The 9,593-nt window shown below is 45.2% G+C and overlaps 1 protein-coding gene across 1 annotated transcript in view; it reads left to right on the top strand.

The window, feature by feature from the left end:
• The window catches only part of RNF212 (ring finger protein 212), an 18,348-nt gene extending 9,060 nt beyond the window's left edge, over nt 1-9,288 (top strand). Inside the window, exons 3-5 of the mRNA XM_019525898.1 lie at nt 343-415; nt 712-908; nt 9,024-9,288. Of these exons, the coding sequence (XP_019381443.1) occupies nt 343-415; nt 712-908; nt 9,024-9,061 (308 nt within the window). The 3' untranslated portion in view covers nt 9,062-9,288. The remainder of the gene's footprint in view (nt 1-342; nt 416-711; nt 909-9,023) is intronic.
• The last annotated feature ends 305 nt before the right edge of the window (nt 9,289-9,593 follow it).

Genomic DNA, 9,593 nt, shown 5'->3' with positions numbered 1-9,593 from the left:
TGGAGTTCTGCACAAAAGATGGGAGAGATTTCAGTCCTTTTGGGGAATTGTAGCTGTACCTGTAGAAAAATATAAACAAACATTGAAGATGTGCCCACTTCTTATCTAGCACTTCTATGGCTATGTTGACCCCTCATATATATAATGCTTCTATAAGAGGAGCTGTGGCCATGTCCTTCCATTTCTGTCATCAGAGTTTTCCACCACAGTTTGCCTGGAATAAACAGATGATGAATTTGAGTCAAATTGTGAGCTAAATTCTTCCCTTTGTTTTCAAAATGATGCCTTAAATAAAGTGTACCTAATATTTAATACTGTATTTAAACTTATAATTTGTTATAGGTAGTGTTTCCCACAAAGTTTCTCAATCAGCTGGACTAGCAGCAAGTCAGAATAGCATGCCAGGCTCTGTAAGGTAACTAAATGCGGCTCGTGCTTTTCAAGGTGCCACAACTTTTGAAAAGAAAGTGAAATCTAAATTTGGACTGGCCTCATAATAAATCTGTATCCATGCAGTCCAAAGACTGTATTTTTATGTCATCTTTCTAAAGAAGACAATCTATTCTGCAAGATAACTATAATTTGGTGCAGATTAGTTTATAAAACTTTCCATTAAAATATGAGCTTTGACAATTTCTTTAACTGTTTTCAAAATCTATTGAAGGATTATAATAGTCTCAAATTTTGTCAACCTTTTAACTTCATTAATAGGTCAACACCACTAAGAATACCACATAATGGATGTTCTTTTACTCCTACTTATGGATCACAGAGTAGTAGGCTGGGCATGTGGGATACTCCCAGTTTCAGAACTCCTCAGCTGTATCCATTTACACCACCTTCCTCACAGTCATCTGTAACAAGACCACCAATCACCATCGCCAGTCTTCTGCAGAGGCAATATCTAGGTAAGTAAAATCAGTGAAAAATGAATTATTTATCTTTAAAAGTACATTTAGTGTAGAGCACAAATTACTTACTAGAGCTTAAAGAAACAAATCATGCAGTGCACAAGATACAGTTTTAGAAAATGTGGGGTATACTGTAAATACAACATGTATACATATATTATAAAGGAGTTTAGTGTTTTTGGATGATATGTGGCCTCATCCTTCTGCACAATATCCACTGTACCTGAAAATATTGCTCTTGCTTTAGGTCGTGTTTTTATATAATTTAATAAAGATTTAGAAAACACTTTAAATCTAATAACATTAAGACCTACTTTTAGGCAAAATCCTAGTTTGGTAAAAACTATTGTTATGGCAACTTTTTTTCTGTTGCCTGTTCTGTTTTTGCCTAGTTAATCCCTTGTAAAGCTGTAATCATCTGGAAGAATTTGCAGATGCATCACATAGGCATAATCAAGAGGGAGTGCTTCTAGTTGGCTCCAGTTTAGTCTTCATACTGTGCTCTTGAATTTGAGATGTTACTGTGGTCTTAGATGCTGAGCAACATGAGGCTATGCATGGTCCATCTTCAGCTTGCACCCTCATTATCTCTGACATGCTTAGTGGCATTATAAATATAACCAGGTGGTACATGGCTGGTCCCCCCTCTTCAACTGAAGGGATGCTAGGAGGTATGTGTGTGCACTGTGGGAGTGTGGCTGCTTAGCTTCCTCACTTGCAGAGCAGAGCAGAGCAGAGCAGAGGCTGTGGTCACCCAGTAGAATTTAACTATTTATAGAACTTTATTTTTAGGACCCATAAAACTTATTAAACATTGTGGCAGGGCACTATGTGTGCCTGCCACTATAAGGCCCTGGAGCTGGCAGCCTCCAGGTACCTAATGAGGGCAGCCATTTTAGGCTCAGGGCTGCCTATATAAACAAGGCAGTTTGGCTGCTGGAAGAGAGGCAACAACATCACCTGGCCTGAGGGCTGCCGAGTTTCATCTGGAGGCAAGGGAGGAGCTGTAGGGGATGGTAGGAGGCTCCTGGTCCTGGGTACAACTGGAAATTACACCCTGTTGGGAGTGGGTGGTCTGGTGGGGCTCTCAGTGGCATGGGAGCCCCCAGGAAATGCCAGGCCAGTGATCACCCTGGTGAAAGGTGGGTCAGGGCACCATAACCCCTAGCCCTCACCTTAGGGTGGGTCACGTACATCAGAGGTAGTTGTGGGGGTGCAAGCTCCGAGGAGGAGAGTTGGAGGCCAGGTGTGGCCAAGGCTGCCTGAGCCCTGCGGGGGTTCGAGATCCCGAGGAGGAAAGTTGGGGCCAGGCACAGCTATGGCCACCTGAGCCCACCTGTAGAGGGAAGCCCCGAGACCCTGAGTAAAGGGGGCATTATGAGTGTGTGGAGCCCCCAGTGTGAGGGGGGCAGTGTGTGGAGCCCTGTGAAGGGAGAGGGGGCTCAGCCAGAGGGAGAGAGTTGAGATCTGACCCCAGTAAGTCTTCCAATGTGGGGAGGCAGAGTTTGGGTTGAATATAACACCAGTAGTAGCACCACGACCTGCTGCCCAGGGGAGTGAGTGAGAGTCCCCTGTGAGACCCTGAGACACCAGTTGTGGTGTGAGGTACCCCAGCTCCCCACATCTGTAAAGGAAGTCCCAGAGAGGGGGACCCCGGGATAAGAGTATGGGTCATACATCAGGGCCTGCCAGAGCTTCCCCTGACTGGCCCAGGTGGGGGCCAGGATCAGGAGGGTCAGAAGGCCAAGGAGTCCCACCAAGAGGGACACCCAAGAGCCAGGGGTCTGGGGTCCCAACTGGCCTGGAGGTAGGCCAGGGGTAGTGTAAGCCGAAGGTCCCAGTGAGGGGATCATACCCAAAGGGGAACCAGTGGCAGGGCAATATATGGCCTGGTATGACAGTGGCAGAGTCCGCCTGAAGGGAAGAACCCGGGTGGGGTCCTACAGTAGGACTCTGGGCCCCGTCGTGGGGGACTGGCGCATATGAGAACATCATGATGTCATCTGCAAGGCTTGGGCTGCAGTGTAGGGGAGGAATGGAGCTGCAGATAGCGCCCCCTAGCAGCGGGGCAGAAAATGGGCAGCCTTCCACCTAATTACATCTATTAATTAATCAATTAAGACCAAGGCGTGGAGGGGGAGAAGGCGGGTGGTTAGCCCAAGAACAGGTGCGCAGGCCTCGAGGAGGTCGGCCCCAGTAGCCCCCCGTTACAAACATATGTATATTTCCAAGAACTATTTACAAATTTATAATACTAAAGCAGTAAATCTTATTACTCAAATACACAGGCAGAAATAAAGTGGATATGACAGGCAGAGGCACTTTATCAACGTAAACCTTGATTCCCAGTGGGCTTCTTATTAGGGTATAGCCCCTACACTCCCGAGCCCTGCAGGCTGCTAGCAGATGACAAGCAACAGTGGCGCCAGGTTAAGCAATGGTTCACTAAATGGGACCCAACAATAAGTAAACAATGCTTGGAGTACATAACCAAGGTTTCAGCAATACAAACCCACACATAGGCATAGCAACCACTTAAATCCAAAGTGATAATCACAAGACCCTCCACAGCATTTTAGCTGCTGACCAAGTAGCAGACAGAACAAGGCAATATATAAACATCTTATAATACAATATTGAATTAAATAAATTCACAAGGAAAAATACAACTTACGGCCCACCCCGCATATATATGGACCCAGGGAAATCTTAAACGATTACATAAATCTTAAGAGTTACAGCTGGAATCAACAGTAGCACAGTAATCACACTGCATGGGGAAGTAATACACAAAGGGAAAACAGGTAACATCTAAGGGACAATGCTAACAGCAACTGCTCGCAGTGGAGAGGCCTAAGCTGCCTCATGCAACTACCAGGGGCTACATACTCTCATAGATTCATAGATTGTTAGAGGCTGGAAGGGACCTTGCAGATCATAGGGTCCAGCCCTCCCACTGTAGGCAGGAAGACAACTGGTTTTAAGTGACCCCAGCAAGGTGACTGTCTAGTCTCCTCTTGAAAACCTCTATGGTAGGTGATTGCACCACCTCTGCAGGGAGTTTATTCCACAGTCTGGACACCCTGACTGTGAAGGAGTTTTTCCTGGTATTAAGCCTGAAGTGGCCTTTTAGGGGTTTGTATCCATTGGTCCTGGTCTTCCCTGGGGATGCCCTGGTGAACAGTTCTTCACCGAGCTCCTCATGCACTCCTGTGATATAGTGGTAAGCTGCTGTGAAGTCCCCTCTCAAGCTTCTCTTCTTTAGGCTAAAGAGGCCTAGGTCCTTCAGCCTTTCCTTGTATGGCTTGCCTTGCAAGTCCCTGATCATATGGGCGGCTCTTCTCTGGACCCTCTCAAGTTTTTCCACATCCTTGTTAAAGTGTGGTGCTCAAAACTGAACACAGTACTCCAACTACGGTCTCACCAGTGCAGAGCACAGTGGGAGTATCACTTTCTTAGTTTTACACGAGATGCATCAGTTGCTGCATGCCAGCATGTTATATTCCCTGCTGACCACTGCCTCGCACTGACGGCTCATATTTGTGCGATGGTCAATCATTACTCCCAGCCATGGTGCAAGTCAAGCTGTCACCACCAAACCTGTATATATGTTAAAGGTTGTTTGCTCCCAGATGGAGCACCTTCGGTGCCCCAGGGCCTCTGACACCTACAAAGATGTTGGCCCGCACTGCCCTGTGCAGCCATGGGGGTTTCTTCAGCTTTCTCCAAGCCCTGTGCACTGATCCATGCACCATGGGACCTCTACCACTTGTAGGGTTGGTGACTGGCATTGCGTCATGCAGCCTTCCAGGTCTCTTCAGCTCAGCTCATGCAAGGTTGGGGACCCATGATGCCTTGTGCAGCCGCTGAGGTCCCAGCTCTCCAGCCCTGTGCACCAATCCATGCACTGAGAGTTCCTGTCTCGTGCAGGGTTGGAGACCTATGCAGCCACTGAGATCCCATCAGCTCCCAGACCCTCTGTGCCATGACCTATTCACTGATGCTGCAGCTCCTTCCATGGCTAGGCCGTGGCATCTTCAGAATGCTTCTGGGGCAAATGCTCTGCCCCACTGGTCAGCTCCACCAGCTCTTCTTCAGCCTTTCTTCATCTTTCCTTGTCAAAGCTGCCTATGTGTTGGGCATGTGGGCGTTTATTCCTTCTGGATTCTCCACCACAGATTGAAAATGGACCAATAGGAAAGCCTGAGGTGTTAGTTCCCCCTCAGGTCCTCTTCTTCACTCTGCCCCTGGGTCAGCCCAACCAATTAGTCTGAGCCATTTCAGACTCAAGTTAACAAATCGGGCTGCTATTGATCCCACTGACCAGCCTGCCACATAAAAGTTTCTCTTCTTCCAAGGCCTCATTTGTAATAAAGGCCAGGGAAGAAAAAGAGAAATTAGGGATTCCCTAGCTATGGTTTTAGCGATTGGGGGAAGAGGAATGAACCAATTACAGGTATAAATGTAGTAGAGAAGCATGAACTAGAGGATCAGGGAGAATAAGGGAAGTAAAAGGGTCTGAATGGCAGGCCTGAGAAGATGGCAGAGAATTTCAACTGTGAACCTGGAACAAAGAATTTGAGAGAATCTAGGATAGAAAGATGGTTTCCTGGCTGCTGAAGAGTCCTGGGGACACCAAGGGAATAAAGAAATTAGGGTGTTCTGTAGGAAAAGAAAGGGTCATTATGGAAGGGAAGAAATATGTAAGTGGAGAAGAGAGGAAAAAGAGTACACACAGGACTGAGTATGATAAAGCAAGGGTGATAGAATTGATGAAAGGAGAATGGACAATATAAGACAGAGAATTTGAGCAAAAATGGAATTTAGAATGGATATAAGGAAAAAGAATGAGAGCAAGCAATTCCCTCTCAAAAAAAAAGAGACAGAAAAAGAAAAGGGCTTGGAAGGCAAGTTATATGAAGAGAAATCTGAAGGAGCCAGGCTTGACCAGCTTAAGGAAACTGAGCTGAAGAGGGGACATATACCAGCCTTCAAATATTTAAAAGGCTGCCATAAGCCACCTCTTTTCTCCTGGTGCAGAATAGGATATAGACTAATGGATTGAAGTTGCAGCAAAATAAGTTTAGACTACCAGGGGAAAAAAAACTTCTTTACTGTTAGAACCGTGTGGCAGTGGAACAGATGCCTAGGAAAGCTGTGGACTCATCACTGGAGGTGTTTGAGGAGAGGTTGAACAGCCACTGGTCATGGATAATCTAGGTGTAGCCTATGTTCTGCTAGGGCTTCTGAACTTTGCCAGTTGCTGCCTGGGGCCAGGAGAGAATCCTGCCCCCCCCCCCCACCTCCAGCTGCTATATGTGTATCAGGGTTTTGCTTTTTTTCCAAGTCTCTCTCAGATGCACTGGCGTTGGCTGCAGCTAAGTCTGGGAATTTTGACTGGGACTTAAAGCTGTAGGTTACTGGTTAGAGGGTCTTGTCCCTTCATTCAGCATCAGAATAATATTTGCAGTCAGGAAGCAACTTTACCTCATGCTTAGATTAGTATGAACTGCAGAGGGTTTCGTCTTCCTCTGTAGAAAGAGGTATGTCCCTTTTCCTGGAATCTCTCAAGTGTTTTTTAACAGCTTTACAGCAACAGGTCTTTGCCTGTTGTGGTCCCCCTGCTTTACCCTTTGCGGGTTAGGGTGTATGTCGTGGTTGCCACTAAAGTGTTTTGTGTCAGGGTTGACTGTGTAGTTTTACTAAGAGGTTAGACAATGGATTTGTATAGGGTGGTTTGGATAAGGATGATTGTGCCTCAGGCAAGGGACTGGACTAGATGACCTATGAAGATCCCTGCCAGCCCGGCTGTTCTATGATTCTATGAAAAGAGAATCTCTGATGGATTGTGTGGGACAGGATGAGACCAAACAAAGACGTAAAGAATAAAAAATGAAAGAAGAGAAAATGCAAGAAAAGAGAAACAGATTTTACATTAACATAATTTAGTCTTATATAAATATTTATATTGTTTATATTTTATGATAAATATAAAATGTATACTTTATAGAAATTCCTTGTCTTATGTTCTCTATAAATTTTGATTAAAGGGATCTTATAGTACTTACGAGCACTTAGTGTTGTGTATTCTGGAATCCATAGTTTAATTATTGCTGCAGGGGCAGCTGCATGAAAGCCAGCTCATTTAGTGAATTTTTAAGTGTATACTTGGTGTATCCATGTGGTCAAGGTAATAGTTTTTGGGGAAGATAAGTTATTGACACCAGGAAATGTATATCGCAAAGGAAAACATCATTATGTACAACAAAACTAAAATGCCGGTCAGAACTTACAAACCTTCCGTCTCAGTGCTATTAAAAGTCACTTCATTATCTAAAAATCACATGACCAGAACAGTTCGGAATTGGAAGTCAAGTAGTGGTGGGGGCGGGGAGGGGGTGGAAAAACTGTCCAAAAAATTAAACTGACCTTGATTTTGAACTCATATATGCTGAGGAAGTCCTTTAAATTTTACTCCAAATTCTTCAGAAATGTTTTCCTTCACCCACGATCCAATATGTAAACCAGTATCAGAGCCACCCTTAGGGGTGGGTGACTTGGGTGACTGCCCAGGGTATTATGGTCCGGGGGACACCACACACATACACAGACACACATAGTCTGGGGATCCCTGGGTGCAATCTCTGGTGACACCTGCAACTGCGCAGGGAGTGTGGGACATGAGTCTGCAGTCGAGTTGCTTTTGACCTGAAGGTAGGGGAGGGAGGTCTCCGATTGCAGTGCCCCCCAACACCCCCACCAATATGGTATCAGCCCCTTCCCTCCCTGCTCTTTCCTGCCCAGTGGTGGCACTTAAGGTGACTGCCACCTGGAGCTGTGGGGAAGGGGGGGGAGGGTGGAGCCAGGAGCACTGAGGGCTCTCCCAGCACAAATCATTCCACAGCCCTTCTCTGACCCCTGCACTGCTTTCCTGGGCAGGACCCCTTGTGCTTTCTCTCTTTTCCTGCTGGCCCCTGTGGGGAGGAAGGAGACTGTGGCTTCCTGCAATGCTGCTGCCTCATTGCTGTGCACCAGGCACCAGCTCTTTCCCACTGCCCACAGCAGCCTGCAGCCATAGGGTTGCTGCTGGTCTTGGGGGAGCTGGAGGCAGCATCCGGGTGGGGCCAGGGGACATAGGCAGTGGGGCAGCATGGTACAAGGCTTAGCCCATACTGAGCGCTGCCCGCCTGTTCCTTTGGGTGCAGCCCAGCTGCAGGGCAAGGCCAAGCCTGCAGGGATACAGAGTCAGACTCAGACCACTAAGGAGCCACTAAGGAGCACTGGCCCACACCAGTATTGTGGTGCGGGCCAGTGCTCTGCAGGTGCCTGGCCTGTGGGTGCTGCTGAGCTGCCCAGGTGGCTCCAGGTGATCCTCTGTGCCAGGGAGTGCAACAGGCACAGCTGGTGGGGAAATACATCTTGCTGCTACCTTCAGCTCTAGGTCCTCACATGAGTCTAGTACCTTTATTAAGGGGCAGGGGCAGGAATCCTACAGTGGGGCACAGAGACCTCCGCACTGTGGCAGGGAGGGGGGAGGGGAAATGCCAAAATACAAGTTCCCCCAGGGTGCCATTTTTCCTAAGGCTGACTCTGACTAGTACAGAGGCATGACACATTTTGAAAAAATTTTGAGGATATGGTAGAAAACTAGGGTATATAATAATGAGCAGTGATCTTAATCTTCAGCTACAGTGACAAAGATCTAATTTCAGTCATGCTCTTATAAATTCACTGTAACCAGAATGTGGAGTCATCCACTGATTTTGGATTTACACTAGGATAGAATCAGGTTCTAATTTCTTTTATATAAGTAGATGCTAATTCTAATTATGGGGGTCATTCCTGTTTTCAAAAGACATGATTATTGCCAAGTATTTTGTAAAATCACTTACCATGTTTGCACTTGCATACGCAGAAACACCTTTGCTAAAATTCACAAGTCCCTTTAACTTGGTTTTTCTATATTTATGATTTTTTTTATTTTCAGCGCTCTTATTTTTATTTTTCTTAACAATACATTTCCAAAATTATTTAAACAAAAGAATACAAAAGTACTTCAATTTTATTTAGAAATATTTATGTGTTTGTATTTTTAATTTTTCCATTTTTTAGGATCTACTAATCTTGGAGGACATTCTGTAGAAAGATAAACATGTGTCTGAAATCTATATTGTTTGGTAAGCAGCTGGAGAAGTCCTCCACCGGTTTGGCAATCTCAAACAGAACATGTAATTTCTATACACATCAGACTAGAATAAGATTACAAATTATACAGCTTAATGAAAGCATTCTTTAAGATATGACCAATATTGTTGATTAATACCCTCGATAGTTTTAAATACTAATGGGGGAAAAGTTTTGCTGTTCTTAGAATTTATTGAAGAAACATTTGGCCTTTTGTAACAAGGCATTCAGACGAAATATAATTATATATGTAATGAGTACTTGTTTTAAATATCTTTGTTTGTAAGTGCTAATAAATCTTTTGAAATGCTGAAATAGCTGTGCATGTAGCTGCCTATTGCATCTGTGTTTAAATGGTTGTGCATCTGGACACTGTAATGCATGTTCTGTATTAGAGATGGAGATAAATCAAAACTGCAAATCCCATTTGATTTCAATATGAGAACTGCAGTTCTTATGAGGCTCCAACCTTTTTTTTTTTTGATCCAGAATTCAGCA

Source organism: Gavialis gangeticus, unplaced genomic scaffold (assembly GCF_001723915.1).
Source record: "Gavialis gangeticus isolate Ggan-Ray unplaced genomic scaffold, GavGan_comp1, whole genome shotgun sequence".
Taxonomy (NCBI): Eukaryota; Metazoa; Chordata; order Crocodylia; family Gavialidae; genus Gavialis; species Gavialis gangeticus.
Note: the sequence above shows the minus strand (reverse complement) of the source record. Positions and strands in the feature narration are given on the sequence as shown.